This window comes from Platichthys flesus, chromosome 23 (genome assembly GCF_949316205.1).
Source record: "Platichthys flesus chromosome 23, fPlaFle2.1, whole genome shotgun sequence".
NCBI lineage: Eukaryota > Metazoa > Chordata > Actinopteri > Pleuronectiformes > Pleuronectidae > Platichthys > Platichthys flesus.
The window spans coordinates 11,169,091-11,192,108 of record NC_084967.1 but is presented as its reverse complement, the minus strand read 5'-3'; the positions used below and the strand labels follow the sequence as shown (position 1 = coordinate 11,192,108).

Here is a 23,018-nt window from a genome sequence, read left to right as displayed (position 1 = left end):
GAAACTTTAGCACCCCCTAGTGGAAAAATCAATAAAGATACAGTAGGCGGAAACTAAGAATGCAGGATTTGACCTATACTTTATGGCAATCACAGAAACAGGAAAGATTATTTTTATTTGAACAAAAACATTTTTCTAATTTAATTTGCACAATCAAAGTAGGAGTAAATGCTTTTTTTACACATTAGGGATAGAAAATAAACCAAATAATTTTTATTTTTTACAAACTCATGGTGTCTTTGTTCACCCTCTAGTGGAAGCATCAGTAGAGACACCGTTGCAGAAAGTTGTAAATGCTGCAAATGCTCATGTTCAATAACACAACAGAAACAACCACAACAAACATGAAGGATTATTTTATTTACGTAAAAACAACAAAAAATACAGTTGCGCGGTAAAATTGACAATAAAGGTTTTTTTGAACACAGAAAGCAACACAGACTGGCCCATTGATACATCTCTTGATGCCTTAGAAAAAAAACATACAAAGTCTCAAAGGCAATTTTCATTTGATTTCTTAATAGTATTTGTAGGAGCTGTTTGGTCAGACTTTGCTTTATTACCTCTGCTGATGACTTAATGTTTTTTCCTCCCTGACCTGTTTGTGTGTTGGTTGGTTTGTATGTTTTTTACCAGGATTACACAAAAACTGAATGGATTTCCACAAAACTTGGTGGAGAGTTGTGATGTGGGTCATGGAAGAAGGGGGCAGATGCAGACATTTTTTCCACTTCCTTCAAACAATGTGAGATTTTCAACATTCTCACCACTTTTTTAAGGGAATAACAAATGGATCCTGGACAGTTGGGCCTTGGTTTATGATCTACTGAGTTTCTGTTGCAAAACTACATTGTTGACTACTGTGAACATAAATAATCCTCTCTCATACACATGAAATACAAGACATATTCGACAAAGCTGGTTCTCCGTTGGCTAAGAGGCATCTAGCACCGTCTACTTCAGCCTCATTTCTCCACAGTGAGAGTAACATGACAACACAAGGGGACATTTTGGTTACAGCACAAGTACAGTGAAAACTTTTTTTATAGCATAATCGACTCTTCCCTTTTTATACATGGTGTCAGCAGAGTATCAAGAGATTTGATGTATAAATTTGTACAAATTAGAAATCTATGAACAGCCTATGTACAGAAAATGCATTTAGGAAAATGAGCGACAGAAAAAGCATTTCGTTCAGATAATAAAAAAAAGTCCATGTCCATTGCAGTGTAAAAGACAGAGGAGTTTAAATCTGGACTGAGGAGAAGAGGAAACACATGAAGCCCAGTTCAGACTGAATATATACAACAGATGAAACTAACGTACAAACACTGCTGTAAAAAAATAACACTTTTTAAAAATAATTGTAAAATGAAGTTTTTTCTGTAATATACAAAAGATCGCATTGAGAACAAAATGAGAACTGCATGAAGTGTCGGTTTGTTGCACCAGGCAACAGATAATTTCTAATTATCTTAACTCGGTAACATTTAGTTCTATGAGCTGATTGACATTAAAATCCTGTTTCTATTACTTTGCTGAATTTGGGCGATAATGATGAAAAGTGATGTAAATATCCACATTGTGAGGACACTGTCACACATATAGATGAATATTGTTGCTCAAAGTTATCCAAAGTTGAAGCGGATTTGCTTTGCCGCAGTAAGCAAATGTTTAATTTACCTCCTCGCACGCACAGTAGGAAGTGAACTGTTCCGTGTGCGTATGAGTGAACGTGAACGGAAGTGATATTAGTCCTAATAGAGCAGGGGATAACGGTTAGAACCTCCAGTTAACTGTACATAAACACATATTACTATTGGGTTAATAGTGTTGGGAAGAGCCAAACCAACATTAACATATAACACAAGAGAAGACCTGGGTTCAAAAGTATTTGCAGGCAGCCTGTAGTTGTGTGGTTTAATGTATGAGTCAAGGTTTTCGGCACTATGACTCTGAAGGGAACGTTTTCTAGGATTACAGCTGAAGAAGAATAGAATGTAGCACCTTTCATTGTGATCTAAAAATTTTGACGAGTGGGTCAAATGGCAATGACGATATTTTAGGTTGAATGTTGAGCTCATAGGTTTTCAAACTAATAATCTATATTGTTTCAAGGCACGACCAGTTTAGCTGCCTCATTTCTCATCATCATGAAGTTGCCTTGGAAATTTAAGTGGACACAAAGTACAAAAATTACTCTTTAACTTATTCACAACTAATTTTTTCACTTTATCCTTTTCCTTAAAAAAAAAAAAAGAACAACAACAAAATTCGAAAGGAAAAAAAATGCCCAGGGCAGTTCAGTCTTGACGTCTGGACATCAGAGTGTTGGTGCACTTCAGTAAGAATTAAGAAGTATCCAGCACTTTTCATAGCTTACTGTCTGTGTACCGCAAAAGAGCCAGAAGGTACCGGAGCTTAAGTCTTAGAAGTCAGAGTCAGCGTCCATAAGCTCCGCCTCCATCAAATTGGTCCGGGAGTGGATGGGCCCGTAGTTGACCCTGCGGCCTGCCGGGACCCGAGCCACATGGGCCAACCTCTCTGAGAGCCCGTCGGTGAGATGCACCTCCCGGGGGTAGTGAGAAGCTCTGCTTGGCTGCCAGCTGGAGGCAGAGGGCGGGCAGCGGGGGCCGAGACCCAGATCCTCCGGACGATCGTTGAAGGTCAGAGGATTAGAGAGAAGGCTGCGGCCGTAGCTGTTCTGGCTGCTCTGGTACGGCTGGTAGCGGCATCGCTCCTCACAGGACAGAGGGTGTGAGGATGGGAAGTCTGGGTAGCACCCCGGCAGGACCTCCTCCTCCAGCTTCTGCTGCTCCTTCAGGTTGGCGACCAGGCTCGGGTGGCAGGGCAGCTTGGGCAGACGAGGCACCGTGCTGCGGCACAACTCGCGCTCCGTCACCTCCTTCACTGGACGCATCTCCTTCTTCCTCTTCTTTTTCTTCTTCTTCCTCTTTATCATCTCAGGGGAAATCTCGGCCTCCACCATCCACAGTCTATTCCGCTCATCTGGAGGTGGCACTGTGGAGAAAATACAGAAAAGAGGACATTTTTTGTAATTATTTGATAAAGTAAAGGGGGAAAAGGTAAAGTAGATGGAAATAATGAAGGTAAAGAAGGATAAAAGATAAAGAAAGCGATAATGAGGGAACATGTGTATTCACTATAGTATTTAAGAGGGGACCTGCAGCTCTCACCTGGTGTGCCTGTGGGGGTGACAGAAATGTCCTGAGGCAGGATGGCACCTCGCCGGGCCACGATCTTGGTCACGTGCTGCGCCCAAGCTGATGACATTTCATTGGACGGCTCGTTTATTTCGAAATTGATTCCAGCTACGAAAGAGAAAATATGAGCAGCTTTAAATCAGCTGGAGTAATCCAAAATTGGACTACTTGCAGTTCCAGTTATTGACCACAGGGTGGAAGTGCAGATACTGTTTCAGCAAAATTAGACAACAAAGTTAACATTCATGGGAGAAAAATCAATGTTAACCTCTCTGTATGAGAATGAATGACACCTATTAGTTTAAGAATTAATTAATGATGTCTTTTTAGATTTGATCAATCTCCTGAAACACTCACCCACTGGCCCGTCGTGCGACACCGTGTGCATGCTGAACGACAGCTCCTTCTCCGGGTCCTTGTGGAGCTCCTTCCTCATCGCAAACGCCTTGGCGATCATCTTGCTCTTCTTGATCCTCTTGGGCTCGTCGTCGCTGCGGCCGATAATCCTGACACAGAGGGAAGAGGGTGAAAATACAGAGAGGAGCACCAGATGACGTTAAAGTTCCTGAAGGATCAGGAGGCGGCGTGAAGCTTTCTGAGAAATGTTCAGATTATACTTTCTCCTGATAGAAACTCTGCAGGGCACAGCATACCTCCATATATTTTTAAATGAAGCTTTATTTGGGACAAGCCTGGATGCATGAAACAGACAACTTTCATCATGAGCTCTTTGCAGAATATGGAGGTGGACGAGCACAGGGCCACGATCCACTCACACACAGCAAGAAATCACAGTAAACATACGGAGTGACATTGCTGCTTGCTTACTTGCACCAGGTGCGTTTCCAGATGAGGATGGTGGCCTTGGTCCAGACCCAGGTGCTCATAGCGATTCCGGTCCCGAACATGGAGAACAGGTTGATTTTCTCCACCATTAGACTCGGCCGGTTTTTAATGGTGCACTCTGGGATCGGCTTGTTGGTCTGAGAGGCGATCGTCACGTTGGCTTCACACCTGTTGGGAGATATCGCATCGGTCGGTCAGTGTCCTGCGCTCCTAACACCTTCTGGCCACTGTGACTGAGGGTGCATTCAAAGAACGGGTGAAAAAGAGGGACTGTTGCATGCTGGGACAGGAAAGAGCGGGTTTACATTTTTGAGGTGAAATTAACTGCGATCCAGCCAGTGTCAACACTGTGGGAGAAAAACAGGGCTGCATTCGCGGATGTAAATTGGAGCGGTGGAGCGGCGGTTTGGAACTTTTAACAGCATCAGTTTGTGGATTTCTGTGTGTGACTGTGACTGGATGCAGAGGGGGGGGGGGGGGGCTGAGGGAGCGGAGGCTGTGATTATCAACAACAAAACTTACAGCACATATTCTCTGAAGCTCCTCTCCCACTCAGCCTGGTTGAAGAAGTCGTAGAAGTGGCAGCCAAAGGTGATCAGAACAAACCCGAAAGCCAGGAAACCAAATATGCCTAATGAGGAGAAACAGAACAACAAATTAGAAACTAAATTTCTGAGACGTCACCAAAAATAGAATACATACAGAATATTCAGAATGAGGAAACTCACAGTAAACGGGAAACGTATCTCACGGACTGGTTAATCATATCAAACCACCAAGAGTATTGGTGTTCCTTGTTCACAGTGACTCACTGCTACACACTCTTCAAACCTTTGATTTCTGTGGCTCAGGCTTAAGCTTTCTTCAAACTCCGGACAAGAACTCAACTGTTTGAATAAGAGGCTCTGCAGCAGAATTTATACATTAAGTCCTGCATAGATTCTCTGGAGTTCAAGTCTGAAAACGGCTTTAGTTTGACCCAGGTCTCAACCCGAATGGTACAAATGAATAAAGGACATCAGAACACACCGAGTCTCAGCATCGTCTCGTTGATTTTGCTCGCCGCTTTCTCACTCAACAGTCCTGGGTGGTTACTCTTGATGGAAAACAAGGTCATGACACCTAAAACAAAGAACAACACAAAATGAACCCATATCGAAAGTGCACGTGACTTAATAGCGTCTCTGTTATATTTATTATTTACTTCTGACATGAGGAAATGCTGCTGCTGTAAATGTGTGTGCTCACCCCGAATCAGGAAGTAGCCACCGACAACAAGCACGACACCGATGGGTGCGAGCACGAAGCCGGCCCGGTATTTGTAGTTTTTATAACCCACGAAACAGATCCCGCTCACAGAGTCCCCATCCACCTGTGGACAACACAGACAGAAGAGGTTAGTAAAGGGACCATGTGATCAGACCAAAACAAATCAACGGTGAAGGACTTCCTCCGCACCTCAGCAATAGCCAGGATGGCCACGGTGAGGACGAAGGGGATGGACCAGGTGACCATGTGGAAGTAGGAGGTTCTGCCGGACAGCGGCTGCTGGGTGGTGCCCAGGGCTTTGAAGGACGTGTGCCAGGCGTAGGTGAGCATTACGAACCAGATCACGCCGGACATCAGGGAGTAGTAGACGATGATGAAGATGGTGACACATGACAGCGTCTCTGAAGACCTGCAGGAGCCAATGGGAAAAAGTCATAAGCCTTGACTATGCTAACTCTACTACCTGCTAATAGTGAGGTAAAAAAGGCATTAGACCAAATGTGATCTGGTTGAGGATTGTTTTCTTACGATGGCTCCCCGAGTCGCATGGTGTTGTCGCTCTTGCACACGATCTCCTCCCGCGCTCCGTCCAGGAACTGGGCCAACCAGCCGATGCTGCCCACGAAGAAGCAGGCGTTGATGTAGAAGAGGATGACGGCTGGGTAGCGGTTGGAGTTTTTCCAATCAGCAAGAAACGTGGCCTGAAAAGGGAGGAAGCGGTCAAAGTGAGGCGATGGTCGAAGTGAATTAATACAAACAACGCAGGGGGTCGTGTTCAAGTTTTACCAGAGTGAAGAAGGTGCAGAGGAGCGTGATGGTGCCGAAGTAGGCGATGTAGACGTGCATGTCGTTGTGCTCGCTGACGGTGAACAGAGGGTTGTCGCACTGGATGCCGCAGCCCTCCACGTCTTTGTACCAACTCGACTGAATGTCCGTCTTCACCAGAGGAGCTTCACACTGGCCCGACGTGTTGAACTTCAGCTTCTGCACCTCATTCTGCACAGAGGGAAAAGATGAGCTTTACCGAGTCTCGAGCCCATGCAGCATTGGAGCGTGACCTCTGACCTGCAGTGAAAACATCAGTGATCAGTAAAGTATCACACAACATGTAGGAATGAAGCGTACCGCGCATCCCTGAGGGAAATGGTCACATTTGAGGAAGCTGGGCCAGCCTCGCTCCTGGTCCACGATGCTGCACGGCCGACGCGTGGCCTGACACAGGGTCTGGCTGGGCAGCTCCACCCGGCCGTTCTCACACTTGGGCATGTAGACGGCACAGAGCAGCGGCTGGATGACCGACCAACAGCGAGGAGCGTTCCTCAGACCTGGGATGTCAAATCAGAGAGAGATGACGTGAGCTTCGTTTATCTATGAAGGAGTTTTGTTGCAATTTCCCAGATGTGACTTATTCAAATGTCTCTATGTTAACTCTATATGCCAGAAACACTGCCAAGATGTCCAGGATGATGTCCCCTCTCTTGCCCCATGTCAGCTTGGTAAACCCAGCTCCAACATTCAAATTATAAATCGTATAGATCACAATGTAGAAGCTGCAACAGTGAACGAGACATAAGCTAACAGTAGTTTCCAGTCTATTGCTGATATAAACTAGTGTTTTGGGAAATGTTTGGACATTGAATATGAAAAACTATAATTACAGTACAGACAGAGTCAGTTTGCGCAGAGTCCCCTCAGTCAGAGCCACCAACTATTGGAATAACTAGTGATTATATAGCCTTTAAATACAAACTTAGAGCAAACCAAACTTGTGATCACGTGTAATAATCATTCCACTTCCACTTCCATTCAATTTGATTGTATTGCAGGCTATCTTGTCAAAACTGGCAACAGATTAAAATAAGCATTTGCAGCCAACTCTGATTTACTTACTGTCTGTTGATTAATGTGTAGAGGGATAAGGTATATAGCACCTTTAACTTTAACTTCGTATTGAAGGATCTTGCAGAGTGAGGACTCGTCTGTACGACACATGACAAACAGTCACAGATCTGACATGAATCTGCAGTACAGTCAGAGTCAGACAGCGGCAGGTCATTAGCGAGACGTCCTGTATGATGTCGTCCTCCTGCAGAATATCTGAAACTCTGTCCCTGGTGTGACTCGTCCATTGTCTCCTCGCTAACACCTATGAGTGCCGGCCTTTGTTTCCTTTAATGACTTCTAACCCTTCATTTCCTGTCCTGCCGCTCATCCTCTCGTTCCCCCCAAGTACCTGAGTCGTCTCGTCGCAGCTCATTGTCACAACCATTAACATGATTATCACATTAAAGCGAGGAGAGCAGCAGGATTTCTGAATAGTGTCTCTTTTCTCAGATGAATTAATTTATTCAATCACAAGACTAAATTATTGGAGGACTGAGATTTATGAAATTTGCTGCAGATCCTAATACAAATCTGTATCTTTTGAATTTAAATGTGGCTTCATTAGGAGACGGTTGAGCTCTACTCCTTTTATATGTTATTACTACAAAATAAAAGCCTGATACTCCTGTTCTTTAAAGATTGTTTGAGTTTACTCCATAACTGGGGTTTATCATGTCTCTGTGCTGCAGCTTTCTTTATATACTAACAAAGTAAATGTATTTACCAGCTTAAAAAAAAATTTAATGTGTAACACACAAAGGAAATTAGTATTTTAAAATCAAAGTTCTTAATTGTGTGGATATATCTTGTATATTTAAATTGTTCTTCATGATTTGTGTGTTTCCAACTGACGTCATTTTCTAAGTTGATTAAGAATATTATTTTCTCTTTATAAGAGACGCGGTAAACCATTGTGTACATCAAGTACAATTCTCACTGTCACATCCTAAGGAATTACCATGAACAGATTTAGGAGGTGATGATAATCACTATGAATTAATTATTGAATGGCACAAACACGTGACACATGATAAACCCCAGATATAACCAATATAGAGTAAACATTATACTAGGAATTCATATTTAATCGAATATCTAAAAACTAAAGACTATGACATAAGTACAGTTATCACTATAAATTAATAATTGATTAGCACAAACTCTTTGAATCGTATATTACTTGTGTGGAAATCTTGTAATGAATTGAGTTTAAATCAGAAGACAATATTTCTGCCTTTGAAAGCAAACCTGAAAAATGATTTGCTCTTAGGCTTTAGCTTTAAGTCGTGTGTGTGTGTTTAATGGGAATATTATAATTCATATGCTGTAAAGGTGACGGTTGTGTTAATTTATTCATATGGAGCATCATATGAATTTTCCATCGGTTTGTATGTTTTACTGTGAACTTCTGTATGAAACAAGCTTTACAGATCAACACTGATCGATTGATTGATTCTGCATTGACAACATATTGATATACCAGTGGGATCACAGGCTGCAGAGTGGGATCCAACATGTTTCACTGGGATCACAACATCTTACCGGACCACATGGTCAGCTTCTCAAAAGCCTCCTCTTGTGTGGTGGAGTCCTCCGCCAGGGCCAGGGAGGTGTGGGTGTAGGGCAGAGGAGACCCCAGGCATGTGTTGTACTTCAGGGCCTCGCAGGTCGTGGTCTTCTTGCAGTGGTCCTCGAACAATGTCCCGTTTGGAGACAACACTGCCCCGTAGCCCGGGAGCCAGGCAGCAGCAGCCCAGACGCAGAGCATCCCAACAATGGGGCTCCAGCCGGGGGAAGACATCTTGGGTTCGAGTTAGAGACGCAGCTATGCAGGGAAATAAAACTAGTAAAGTGATTATTCTTATATTCTGGTGCATAAATGGTCCTTTGTCAATAATCCAGACAGGGTGTTTCCGTCTTTAGATGAAGAAGTAGTTATTTCCATGCTGAAGAAAATCTCCGGGCCGCTTCAAAGTTTCCTCCCCAACTTTTTTTTTTTAATCCTCCGCTCTTTGCTGGATCCTCCTGAATCCACTCATTATCCAAACGGTTCCCAAAAAGGCGCACGAGCCGCGGAGGAACTTTTAAAGAACGGGCGATCTGCTCCTGAAGTTTTCCTTGAGGCTGGGAATTAAGAAATAAATAACAGACATCGGGCCCGAGGAAAAAGTCGCAGCGTCGCCCTCCCCCCACTTTCCCAAAAAACTTGCCATGAAAAAGTGTGGATGTGTGTAACCAGATCTGCGGCTCACACGCACCACCCCCTTTGCTCCACAGCTCCCACCTCCCCGCGTCATCTGCTGCAGAGGAGGAGAAGGAGAAGCTGCCTCGCGTCTCCGAGCTCACTGTCCTGAGATGTGTCTGGATTTGTGGTGTATCTGTTGTGTTCAGATCCTTGTTGTCGTGAGTGTGTGAGTGTGAGGGTGAGGGTGAGTGTGTGTGTGTCTGTGGTATGCACATGGTGTAGGAGAGCGAGGGCAACACAACCTCCTCCTCCTCCTCTACCATCCCCCCTCTGCAAGTGGAAGAATGTGTAAAGGCCCTTTTCCACAGTGTCTCATCTCCAGGACCACCCCCCCCCCCTCACACACACACCAAAACAACTCAGACCCCCCTCTGAAGAGTGTAGTTTGAATCAGGGCCTGTACTGTGTGATGTTATAAATCAGGTCCACCATGAGATAAACTGATTAATGAAAACCCCTCAAACCTTTTGAGAATCTGGGATTTAACAAAAGAATCTACAGAAGCTGTTTATTGAAACTCAAAGCACTCACAGGTCATTTCAGCTGCACAACCATTTATAATTAAATAAACTTTTTCTTATCGTCGTTGCATGTATATTAACAATAATCTAGACTTTTACCACTATTCTTGAACGATAAATACAGAAATATAGAATATTGCATATAATTAAAGTGTTGTACATTACACTGACAGAAGAGCACTGACAGAGAGAGAGAGTTGTTTACATTTCACATTGTTGATTAAATCCATACTTTCCTCTTGAAAGTGAAGGTTTGTTCAACTGTGTGATTTAACTCTGTGTTGTTTTAAACCTGTAAGAATAATGAATAATCAGATAAACTCGAAGACGTCTGTGAGACAGCAGACTCCCTCCGAGGGCCCGACAATTCCTCTCGTCAAGATCCATGAATAACTCTGAGAAATAAACCAGAGTGTTCTTATAAAAGATGTTGGTTCTTTCCTGGCCTGAAACACATCCTTCCACTGAGATTCATGAGCCAGTCGTTTTTCTATAAACCTGCTCAATGTCAGACAAACACAAAAATATAAAGGTAGTACAAATAATGTTCACATATTTAACATCAACAATGCAAATACATGAATAACATTGTGATGTAGATGTTAAATGAACAGACACTGTATCTGTAATCCCCACCACCATCACCTATTCCCTACTACCAGATTAAACTGTACCCATGTGTTGGATTCTGTGACACTTTACACAACAGAGACACTATCACACAGATGTAAGATGATTTCCATTATTAAATCCCTTCCATAATGAATATTGGCTGGTGTTTGTTTGCCTTAAAATAACTGCAGTTAAAACATTGCACGTGTATTATAACGTAAAGATTTGCGTGAACATTGTGAGTAACAGTTACATGTTTGTGTGACGTGGTGCAGGTCCGTGCTGTGTGTGGGTCGGAGGGAGGGAACCAGAACAGTAAATAACTCCAAACTACACTGAACCAGTTTCCTTTGGGAGGCTCATGATGGACTGGGCTTCCTCTCGCCTGGTTAAGGCGGCTGCAGGGATCCTGAACACAAACTCACACACAATCACATTATTCTCTCACCATTCCACTGTGATGCTTTTGAAACCTGGAAAAAAACTGATCTGGGTCCAGCATGGTGCAACTGTTGTTCTCACATTAACTGGACAGTGCACTTGTGGTATTTGCACGGCTGCACATGCTTTGTTTCTCCCCCGGTGTTCTGAGAGTAGAACTGGGTTAACGCTGCTCCCTCCACCGTGTGTGTATGTGTGTGTGTGTGTGTGTGTGTGTGTGTGGGTCTGGACCTCCTTAAAAACCCCACAGCAACATGGCCGCCTCTGAGTGAGTGAGTCAGAGGCAAGAAAAAAAAAAGGGGGGACCACACACAGAGCAACAGAGCAGAGGCCAACGCACACACACACACACACACACACACACACACACACACACACACACACACACACACACACTCAAACACACACAAACTATGGTTTGCTCTGTCACTTTTTCACTGTCCTACTAAATTATACCATGTAGCGGCCCTAAAGTGAAGTGCTTTCACTCCTTTGTGCCTGATGCTGTAGATCCTGAGCTGAAGGGGGAGTAACCACAGCTTTTTAAACTAACACAGAAATGTCATGTTTAGATTGTGGACTTGCGTCAACGACTGCTGGACTGTTTCAAGCTCCCAGAGAATCCAGGCGTCGGGTTTCGGTGTGTGAGCGCCTCAAAACTCAGGGTTTTCATTTGCCAGGCGGAGAAATTGATTGGCGATGAGATGAGGGTGTAGCAGTTTAGGAATCTGCCTCAAATTATACAAGATATTGAATTCTGACATTTGCAGCTGTGGATACAAAGAGCACTTAACATTTATAAACATGCTGAACCTGAATACTGACAGACACAAATTAAATACAGCTACTCTTTACTTTGCTGCCAGAGGAAATCAAACATTTGACTGGTTCTGTTTCAATGCATCAAGTAGAGAAGGTGCGAATATATTAAATCTGCTTAATGATACAAACTCAGCCTGTAGTGGTGGCATCAACGAGCAGTGGAGTTTTCCTGGGAATTCAGTTAAAAACAAGACAAATGAAAGAATAAAGGGAGGGAACAGGATTGAAAATACATCAGCCACGACATATGTGCAGAATATGAGCTGTGTTTTCTTTGGCAAAACATTTGTTTGGGGTGGCGACCTGTTCAGACACACACCCCTGCAAATATCCAGCCGCTCTGCGGTCACGCCGGCCGTCAACTGGATGGGGAGGAAGTGACATCACTCTGTGGCGGTGTGAGGTCTCGCAGGACAAGCCAGAAGCCCGACACGGCCCCGAAGTGAGGCTTCAGACATTAGCTTGCGGCTCTTATTAAATAAAACAAGTTAAAATCATCATGTAAGAACCATGTTCATTACATTGTAACAGGGGTGTGAGGCATTTCTGGGATCCAGTATGTACACATCATGTATTCTGGCCCCCTCTATTCACACAGGTCATTTAAATGTAAATTACAAAAAAATTAAATATACAATTAAATATATATATTTTTTTTAATTAAATTAAATCAAATTAAATATAAAAACTATTAAATTACATTAAATAAAAATAAAAACTGCGCATGCACATGCTGCGCAGAAGCCCACTGCGCACATCCTGCGCAGAAGCCCACTGCGCACAAGTTCTTTTTCTATTTAATATTTTTCTGTTTTTATGTTTAATTAATTTTAATTTACATAGTGTAAGATAATTTGGAATTAATAGGAGAAATCCTGCCAATATTAAGAGTTCAGTGTATTGCGAAATTAAAGATTGGTTAGAGTGGGGATCGAACCAGGGTCCTTTTTGTTTGAGAACGAGCACACTAGTATCTAGTCCATAGTTCCTGATGATTGCCATGGTGAACTAAGCGCTATAAGAAGATAAACAAATTATCTTGTGTGTGTCTGATACACACTTCAGAGAAATATTTTCTACTTTACTACATATATTTGACAGCCTTACTTAAAAGTTACTTTTATATTCTTGGATTTTAGATACTGGATGATTCAACATGCTTTAAAAAACTATTGTCTTCGGACGCTGTACAAGAATCAAAGTCTGCTGCTGCTTTTTTCCATGTGATGTCCTGAGGCTGCCCCCTGCTGGCTGCTGGGTTCCTCTGCTGCTCTAGAGTGGTTTGTGCAGCTTGTGATTAACTAAAGTTGTCCATAAAAGGAAATCTTTAATATCCTTCAAGGGCACAATATAAAAACCCTATAGACTACGTAGCAGGGGACAATTAGCTTTTAATAAATTAATTGATAAGTCAACCAACAGAAAATTAAAACGTCAGACCAAGTGAATCCACTTTATTTCAGCATGAACAGAAACAAAAGAAGGGAGTTTCATTTCACCTCACAACAGTTCCTCATAGCAGCATGATGCATACAAAGAGATGTATAAACACCTCCTCATTTTGGCAGCATCGTAGGGACATTTGCTGATGTCACCACCCGTGGCATCAGCTCGTGGCTCCGTGGACAAGCAAGCCAGCATCTAAAACATCCTCCTGGATGGCTCCCTGTGTGAACAGTCAGGCGGCGGCTCACACAGAATTTTTGCTTCCGCCTCAGTTGTTTCCCTGACGTACACGCTGCGGTGATAGACTGTGGTAAGAGTCAATGATGAATAAAAACAAGATTAAATTATCAGGTGCATAATTCAGAAAGCACCGCAAAATAGAGGAGGCGAAGAAAGAACAATATAGAGGTAAGAATCACCCCGATTGTGCACATCATGAATGTTTATTTGTGTCGACATGACATGATATGCTATCAGTACAGGACTCTTTTGATATTTTTTATTATATATTTGTATTGTTTTCTATAGCTTACAAATTTGTCTGCCTGTGTGTGCATCTGTATACAGTCCAAAAGTTCTTGGGGATGCATGACAGTTTGCGTGTGTATGTCGGGGGGTGCCAATTTGAAATCTCGCCTGGGGCACCAACATTGCCAGGGCCGCCCTGATCTGCAAAATAATACGTTGACAAAAATGATATTTCCCTTTTCAGCTCTGCAGCAGCGTAGGCGTTTAAATAACTACCGCTCCAGTTTGGCATCTCATTGAAGAAGGAACAATAAAAGATGGTTTGTTGATTATAGTGACACCAGTTGTTGATTTAATGTCAATGTAATTCTGTCAGTATGACCCTTGGCTCTGCCCCTGCTATGAAATGTTTGGTAAATGCAGGCATGGGGTGTATCCAGTGGGTGGCGACAGAGTTCTATATGTCCATTTGTTTCCACTTTCCTCCAACAGGAACGAGAGGAGATGCTCATACAAGGCCGACAGATGTTTTTCCTTAATGAATTCTCCCCTTCTTCCTCCAGCTGCTCGTATCACCACGTTCAGGGTGTCATTCTCCAGGACCGGGTCTGGGTCAGCTCCACGGGTCGCTGCGGTGTTTGGCGCTGTAGCTCTGCAGCACGATCTGGTCTTTGATCTGGTTGATGAGAATCTGGGACAAGAGGATCCCAACCAGCTGCCGAGGAGAGAAACACAGACGAGAGGATTAAACAGCCGGATACAACGCCGCCCCTCACATGAACCCCCCGGAGATCTTCCTGTTCTTGTTCACACGTCTGAGGAGGGCACCTTGCCTTCTACATACGTGACAAGGCAAAGTCTGGATAATGTGCTCACGCCTGAAAACAGCTTCAGTCTCTTGTGTCTGATCGCAGCTCACCTGTGGAATAGCCAATCCCAGTGCGATACCTCCCAGAAGGAACATGTTGCTGTGAATCCAGTTGACTAATTTATCTATGCAGCCATTGGTGTAGATGTGGTTTCCAGCTTCAACGTACTCAAAATCCTGCATGCCCTGGCCACACATGGTGTTGACAACCTCCTGCAAAAGTGGACATATACAGATATAAGCATTAAATCAAAAAACTAAGCTAAATCAGTGGGTTATGATCAGCTGCGTGTGCAGAAGGCCGGCCTTGTCTCTGGATATGATGCAACAGGAGAAGGGGACAGAACAGCGCTCTCTGCTCGGGTTGGTCACGTTGCAGTTGAAGTACATGTTCTGGGACCAGTCATTGTACGCCACACCCCCACAGCAGCCAAACTGAGGACACACACAGACGATAGACAAGGAAAAGATTAGACGGACATATCCAATATCTGTCATAGCTACATGATGAAAACAGATGATGCACCAAATCCTCACCTCCATCTGACCGAAATCGATCATGTTCTGCAGATCGATGTCGTCTCTGTAGTGGACAATGGCGTTGTTGATCATCTGAGTCACTTTGCCCCGGGCCTTGGAGGAGGACAAGGGGTTTAGTCTTTCAACAAATTCACTACCTCGTTCCAGGAACTAGAAGCTTTATCATCCCACAGATGAGGAGTATTGATATATATATATTCTGCATTAATGCATTAGATCTACTGTTGGACTCAACATACACATATTTCAACAGTGATGACGATAGACATGAATTTGATCAGTCAATCATTAGAAATAAAACACAAAATAATCCAATTCAATCTTATATAACACTGTAACGTATCATATATATCTACATGTGAAAAAGTGTACTTTCTGGAAGATACAATTATCTCTGCACTTTACTAATGAGAGAAAAAACCTCCATTTTGTTTAATTTACCGTATCAGAGAAGACGAAGCCGAGGATTCCAGCGACGAGCTGCAGCATGAAGATCAGGGTCAGAGAGACACAGAACTGAGAGGGTGAGAAAGAGAGAGAGAGATAGAGAGCGAGAGAGAGACTTATCATATCATCTGTTTGCTGTTCATTCTTCAGAAGACAGATCCAATGTGATCCTGTGTCTCCATAGACACTCAGCTGTAGCTTATTACACTCACAAGAAAGTCACATTAAGATTTATTAGAATTTTTCTTTAATTTGTAATGAGTAAATTTGTTATTAAACAATTTGGGTGTGCCTGTGTTTTATTGAGCTTAACCCTAAACTGTAAATAAGATAAACGACGTGACAGCTCCCTTAAAGTGAAGCCAAATGGTCGTGTTCCCCCCTGGTGGCTGGCTGTGGTATAGGTCAGTATCCCCACTTCCCAGAAAGTCAGATCACACGATAAATAGATTGTCTCCGTCATTTCAGAGAGTTCCTGTTTGTGATACCTTTGATTTTAATTCCTTTTTCGAAGCTATGAAAACAGGTTGAAACATCCTGATTGACAGTTAATCAGAAACCCAATGGCTGCTGAGGACCTCAGGACTTACTGTCTGCAGGAGGCAGATGTTTTCTCGCAGGGAGCCCACGCAGCCACAGAAGGTGATGATGAACATGAGGACCCCGACCACCATCAGCATTACCGCAGGGTCCACTGCCAGACAGGCCAGTGCTGCCTCTGAGGGGAGAGAAAATCTAACTTTTAGACAAGAGGAAATAAAAATGTATAAGGCATCATTTTATGATTACATTTACAAACAGTTTTCTTTCCCTTAATGATAATTTACCTGCGTGTTTCATCATGCGAGCGTACACGCCGATCGACACCATCACCAGAGCAATGATCTGAGGAGGGAATGAAATAAAAAGAGAGATTCCCTCAATACACAGAAACCTCAGACACAACAGAGGGCGAAGAGGAACCCTTTATGTGTCCATACATGTCGAGGGAGTGGCACAATTCACCAGAATGCTCAATCATGATAACAGGAAAGATGTGGAGGACGTACAGAGGCACATGAAAGGCGGCTGCGCCCGTAGAAGAAAATACTGAGCACAACACTCCACCATGCCGGGAGGAGACTCTGCCTCCATTTGACTAATCTCAACCTGGCAGTCACCTGTACGCTTCCCTAAATAAAGACCCTTTCACCGAGCGGGCTCAATAGAATAATAGGGAGCCCTCAGAAACACTCTTCCCAACCATGAATGAAGTGGATCCAGTTACCACAGTCTCTCGTGGTTGTGGGGTGAAGATTGGTCTGCCTGTTTGGGAGAAAGGTTTAGTTTCAAAGAGAAGTGATACCTGAAGCCAACAAGGGGCTTTTGGAATGTGTTAAGTTGCGTTAAGGGTCAGGAAATGTTCTTAAAAGTTCAATTAAACTGCTGCTAAATCAAATGTTGCTTTGGATAGTTAACTGATCTCCTTATTTGATTGATCACCCTTCCTGGCTGCAAAGGCTATGATGAAAAATGGACGTTCCAAGGAGATCTCAGACTTTCAAAGATCACAGACGAAGAGAGAAGCAGCACAGACCTGCACACAGCTCGTTGTAGCCGGAGGCAACGGAAAAGACAACAACACATTCCACATTGAAGAGCTTCAAGTTTTTACACAGCCTTTGTACGTGACAACATGTCGAGCACACACACTCACACACCCCCACTGGGGGGTTTCAGACACGTTGCTGGAAATGAAGAAGGATGTGAGAAAGTAAAAGCTACGCAGACTTTATGATTTGTGGTTTCTTGATGTTGCTTCCTCGCTCTGTGGGAAATAAGAAAATGCTCACACTGAGCTGAACCTCAGAGGATTAAAACCTGATCAGCTGTAAAAAAAAAAAGAAAGAAGGAAATCTGCTTATGTTGCAGTCACAAGGCACCTGACACCGAAACCCACTGGTGTGAACTTTGCTTGTCACTGCTGAGCTGCGTTGTTCATTTCCACCCAAATTCTTAACTTTTAAAGTCTAAAGTACAAACAGTAACATCCTGTTAGTGTTGTGCATACATTAAGTTTTGCTCACTCTACAAACTTTATCTCTCACTTCTTCCTGTAATAGGTAACCTGACTTTTAATTTGTTAGTCTTCAATTTGTATCTTCTTACAACAAGAGCAATATTTAACATATTTAACCAATAACCTTAGTCATGTAATGTATGAAACCTGAAAACCACAGCCGGCCTACTTACTGTGAGTGTGTGTGTGTGTGTGTGTGTGTGAGTGTGTGTGTGTGTGTTTGAGCTTCCTGACCCCTTTCACTCCCAGTGAAACTCAAACAAACAGCGCAGTGTTGTGCTGCAACTAGATCTCACACTTCTCCACAGAAATAACACAACACAACATAAGCAGGTAACACAGTGCGTCATTGTTTTGAATAATTCAAATAACAGAGAAGTGACTTGTGCACTTGTGATTAAACAAAGTGTCAGAAGCAGAGTATGTGTAGCAGGTTGAACGATGAACTGGTAAATACAGGTGAACACACTGTGATCTGTGGCAGCACTCACCCAGAATAAGAAGTTAAAGAGGAACAGCAGATACTTGACAAGGGGACTGACGAGGGAGTAGTCGTCGTCGCTCCCAGGTGCTGCTCTGCCTCCCATGGCGACGTCTTTCTCCGTCTGATCCAACAAGTCAGACACGAGTTAACTGGGAGGAAACACGAGAGCAGGAGCCAGAACCCACAGAGTCTTCTTCAGCATGGTGAGGAAGATGAGGAGAGGCTGCTAATTTGATTCTGATTTCTGATAGTCGAGTTCACACGTTACAGAGTGTGACACACAGGCTGCAGCCTCCAGGGTGTGTGTTCTCTAACTGGGCGTGTAGATACTGAGAGAGAGAGAGAGAGAGAGAGAGAGAGAGAGAGAGAGAGAGAGAGAGAGAGAGAGAGAGAGAGAGAGAGAGAGAGAGAGAGAGAGAGAGAGAGAGAGAGAGAGAGAGAGAGAGAGAGAGAGAGAGAGAGAGAGAGAGAGAGAGAGAGTGTGTGCGTGTGTGTGATCACAGGAAATGATCATGACAGAACACAAACATTCATTCTCATTCATTCCCACTCAAATAGTTATATTATATTACATTATATTACGTATACTAACTAGTCAGTGTACATTATGTTTTGACATAAAACTATGACACTCACACTTTTATCTCAAGCTGAGTGGATGTACTTAAACGTATTCATCAAATATTTGTGATTATGTATTTAAATATCCACTGGATAAATGTACAGCAGGTGAAACTATAATCAAAAGGTAATTATTATCCACCAGGCACTTATTTTAGTAATGGCTTGAGTCAAAACTTTGTATTTTCTATTTCAAGAGACGAAACAATGAATAAAGAAACGTGTGAATTTACGATCAGTGGTAAGGCTCGTGAATTAACAGAAATTCTGTGTCTCGTCGATCATGTGAGAGATTGTGCGCCACCTACTGGAGGAAATGGCTATTTCCCACAGAAACATTTGTGTAATTGAAACCTATGTAATAAGTGAGAATAAGATAATAAGCATTTGTCTTTATATATAATATGTTCTCTCTTATCTCTCATCCCCAACACGTGCTGTCTTTTAAAGTAGAGCTTCATATAGTCGGTCTACTTACCCTTATTCTGAAAGGGTACACACACTGAACAACAATGCTCACAACATCCGTTTTACCCGGAAGTGATAGTTGTTATTTCCTGTTTTGTAGGATGAACGTTAAAGTTGAACATTCCTCACTGCCCAGACGATATTAAAGCTCGAGAATGTCGAGGAAAAGCAAAGGTTTGTCTGATCCTTCGCCGAAGTGTGAGCCAGCATCAGTTTATAGTTATTTCAGCGTTAAAACCTGGTTATTGTGACACCGTTGGCTGAAGCCCAGGCGTGTGGAAGGTCTGCAGGAAAAACCACTAGTGTTTGTTGTTGTTCACAGGCTCCTCTCTGCCTCCGGCCTCCCTCCACCTCCTCGTCCCTCCCGTCCGGCTCATGTCCGCCTTCGTGCTCCAGACGATGCAGCAGCGCCAAGTCGAGCACTACGACAAACTGCTGGACTTCATCGGGCTGGTGACGGAGATCGTCCCGGAGCTGCTGAGCGTCAATCAGAGGGCTCAGCTGGTCCTGGGTCTGAGAGCCCGGGTGAGGACTCAGCGTCTGTGTGTGACCCTCTACATGTGTAAACTGTAGATTTACTGCATCGTCAGGCACGTGCACAGAGGACAATACATGTAGATCAGAAGTTTCCTGACTAGACTTGATATTTAAAACTTGAAAAACAATAGCAACTGAAGCATATGGGGTTAAGTTTCACTGTATTTATCTTTTTAGTGTCTTAATATCTGTTACTTGTCTGTTTTAATATATTGGAATCCAATCTTTTCCTTGTGTTAATGTTCTCTATTGTGTCCTCACCTTTGCTCTGTGGCAGCTGGTCCTGGAGCTGTGTCGCGGTGACATCGTCGCCAACCTGCAGAGCATCCAGAGTCACCTGGATAAAGTCCACGCCTGCAGTGCTGAGCTGAGCTCTGATGGACAGGTGGCTTTTAAAGCAGATTACAGAGTGAATCATGGACAACATACGTTCAGAAACCCAGAGATTACTCAAACTGACCTGAAAGACAACAGTGTGTTAAATTTTTTTTATTGTTCTTCTCGACAGACCAGTGGAGATATTCTGAACACCTCATACACCAACTTTGCGAGCCTGGTTGAGAAACTGCTGAATGTTCCTTTTGAAAGAGACTTCTTCTTCCAGGTGAACCACACGCACATTCAACTCTAAGGCAGTGGAAGATGGGTAGATCTAATTTATGACAGACTTAATATTGATCAGCTGTGGCTGTTTCTGTAGGAGGTTTTTCTTGAAAACTACGGCTCTGCCTTCGACGAGAAACTCCAGCAGATGGTGTCGGACTTCCTGTCCAGGCTGGAGCTGCTGCTGCCCATTCCAGACCTGCCACAGGTAACCACAGTCATGAGAAGTCCTGCTTCTTCCCTCTTTAAGCGTTATGAGTATTGTTTCAGCTGCCAACCTGCTCCTCCCTGTGTCTCAGACAGCAGCGTGGCTCACTGAAACAGCATCTGTGTCAGAAGACTTTGAACAACATCTGTCTTACCCCTTTGACCTGAAGACTCTGCTGCTTCATCACAGGCAACTGGGCACAATCAGTTCAGGTGAGCTTGATGGAGATGGGGAGAGGATTTATCTGAGACAAAAGGAACAGTTTCTATCAAAAAAAGCTACTTTGGTTCTAGCTTGATGCCTTTCTTCTTAAATTCTTTATTTATCGGGTTACTCTGTGTAAAATGTTAAATCCTCTGCTGTTATAGCTCCAACAAGCAGTGAGGAAGACATCCTGACACTGGCCCTCCCTTCTCAAACTGTAGTGGCGAGGTACACTGAGGCGTACAACGAGGAGGGCGACGATGATGACTATGACAGTGAGGAAGAGACTCTCGCATTGGAGGATTTAGAGGCTGGAGACTCGAGTCCAAGCTCGGATGTCACTGCAGAGAATTGGTTACCAAAAAAGGAATCAGGTTAGATGAGCTGCAGCAGCAGACCTGAACTGGTTTAGAGCCGTTCAAGGTTTTTATATGAATTAATTGTGTTTTATTCTTTTTCAGGTCCTCTGTCTCGTTTATTCATCTGCCCTGAGTGTTCGTTTGTTGACCGTGTTAAGAGGAAGGTGCAGGAGCACATCCAGAGCGAACACCAAATAACAGCTCCCATTATTAAAAAAGAACCTGTGAAACAAGCCTCCGCTAAGGCTCAGCAGAAAGGGAAAGACTTGAACACTGAAAAGAAGATATCAGAAGGCAACACGAACAAAAAGAGGAAACGCAAACAAAAAGACGGCGCTGAAAAGAAACGGGAACGCAAGCAAAAGAAAGACAACTTGGAAAACAAGGAAAGGAGGCGACAGAAAGGGACCACAGGCGAAGACAAAAGGTTCCTGAGCACGCGGCCCGTGAACAAAATCGTCACAGAGGCAAAGACCAAATGCCTGACGTGTGACAAGGTCTTCGAACACCCAAATCAGCTGAAGACCCACATGAAGCTCCACGGCCTCCGGTACCACTGCAGCCAGTGTGAGAAGGGCTTCACCAGCCCGTCGGGGTACTATCAGCACCAGAGGCTCCACAAGCGAGGCCGGATATTCTCCTGCAGCCTGTGCAACAAGGGATTCCTGTGCAAAAACTCTCTCAAGCAACACGAGCGGCTGCACGAAGGCCCCTCCAACCTGTGCACCATCTGCGGGAAAAGCTTCAGCAAGGCGGGCATCACAAGACACATGCAGATGCACAGAGGGGAGAAGAATTACCTCTGCACCACCTGCGGGAAGTCGTTTCTGTCCTCGGGGGAGCTGCTGCTGCACACACGCTCTCACACGGGCGAGCTGCCGTACACCTGCAGCCGCTGCGGGAAGGGCTTCTCCAGCAAGAGTCACCTGATCGTCCACACGCGCTCTCACACCGGGGAGCGTCCGTACCAGTGCTCCGAGTGCCCCAAGCGCTTCCTCACCCTGAACTGCCTGAAGAGACACACGCTCAGCCACAACGGCGTGAAACCGTTCAAGTGTCCGAGCTGCGAGAGAGAGTTCTCACAACAGGGGAATCTGAAGAGACATTTAGCAACTCATAAACCTGACACGTAATGTTATCAGAGTGGATTAATTAGATTAACACCTTTTTTAAACTTGTTAAAAAGAAAATGGTAAAGCCGTTACATATTTCATATTTCATTCATCCTTGCTGAGATGGAGCAGATTTCTCTGTTCTGATGCAGATGTTTACCACTTGAAGTTGTGTCATGAAGTTTCAAGCAACAAAAGTAAAAAGTGAATCCTTTTTTAAATTCTCAGTGTTTGCTCTGGTGTCTTCATTGTATTCAGGATTCACGAAGCGTTTTCAGAGCCTTGAGTTGAGTGTGTTTCTAACATTCAGCCGCTTCTTAGCTTAGAAAACGTTTTCATTTAACACCAGGTTATTCTAACTTCATATCACATGTATGTGGTTTGTGTGAGGAAACGGACGTAACCCACAGACGTGCAAATGTAAAATGGAAGTGAAAAACAGCTGTAGGAAATGCAATTTATTTGCAATTTTTTAATAACATCATTCCTCAGATAAAAATGCAATGTTACAGGAATATACATCAGATATTAATTTAAAACTTGCTTTCAAGGGACCATACAGTCTAAATATACTTTTTCCTTTTTTATTTACTGTTAGCGTGCGTTATAAGCAAGACAGACTCTGTCACCAATGACAGACTGACAAGTTACAGATACAAACTGTACATTACTTATTTACAAATCAACTTTTTGTTTGGTTTTTCTTTTCACTTTTTATTGAAAATAGGAG

The 23,018-nt window shown here is 43.6% G+C and overlaps 3 protein-coding genes across 4 annotated transcripts; 1 reads left to right on the top strand and 2 right to left on the bottom strand.

The window, feature by feature from the left end:
- Positions 1 to 341: 341 nt before the first annotated feature.
- On the bottom strand, positions 342 to 9,408 carry smo (smoothened, frizzled class receptor). The gene is made up of 12 exons (XM_062382318.1): positions 8,766 to 9,408; positions 6,465 to 6,664; positions 6,126 to 6,335; positions 5,868 to 6,040; positions 5,529 to 5,748; positions 5,319 to 5,442; positions 5,100 to 5,192; positions 4,593 to 4,701; positions 4,053 to 4,238; positions 3,582 to 3,730; positions 3,198 to 3,332; positions 342 to 3,021 (listed from the first exon to the last, which is right to left on the bottom strand). Exons 1-12 carry the CDS (start codon positions 9,022 to 9,024, stop codon positions 2,429 to 2,431), a joined length of 2,451 nt encoding a protein of 816 aa, XP_062238302.1. The 5' UTR covers positions 9,025 to 9,408; the 3' UTR covers positions 342 to 2,428.
- Positions 9,409 to 13,303: 3,895 nt separating this feature from the next.
- Positions 13,304 to 18,500, bottom strand: tspan33a (tetraspanin 33a). The gene is made up of 8 exons (XM_062382317.1): positions 18,184 to 18,500; positions 16,461 to 16,518; positions 16,224 to 16,351; positions 15,628 to 15,702; positions 15,184 to 15,279; positions 14,953 to 15,081; positions 14,698 to 14,859; positions 13,304 to 14,493 (listed from the first exon to the last, which is right to left on the bottom strand). The coding sequence occupies exons 1-8, from the start codon at positions 18,277 to 18,279 to the stop codon at positions 14,392 to 14,394; spliced, it is 846 nt and encodes a 281-aa protein (XP_062238301.1). The 5' UTR covers positions 18,280 to 18,500; the 3' UTR covers positions 13,304 to 14,391.
- An 814-nt stretch (positions 18,501 to 19,314) lies between these two features.
- LOC133949077 (zinc finger protein ZFP2-like) lies at positions 19,315 to 22,515 on the top strand. Of its 2 annotated transcripts, none has more exons than XM_062383227.1 (8): positions 19,315 to 19,439; positions 19,588 to 19,790; positions 20,080 to 20,187; positions 20,311 to 20,406; positions 20,503 to 20,613; positions 20,705 to 20,825; positions 21,039 to 21,191; positions 21,279 to 22,515. In XM_062383227.1, exons 1-8 carry the CDS (start codon positions 19,421 to 19,423, stop codon positions 22,307 to 22,309), a joined length of 1,842 nt encoding a protein of 613 aa, XP_062239211.1. In that variant the 5' UTR covers positions 19,315 to 19,420; the 3' UTR covers positions 22,310 to 22,515. The 2 variants fall into 2 exon arrangements, with proteins under 2 accessions (XP_062239211.1, XP_062239210.1); XM_062383226.1 differs by having other exon boundaries at positions 20,982 to 21,191.
- Positions 22,516 to 23,018: the final 503 nt, after the last annotated feature.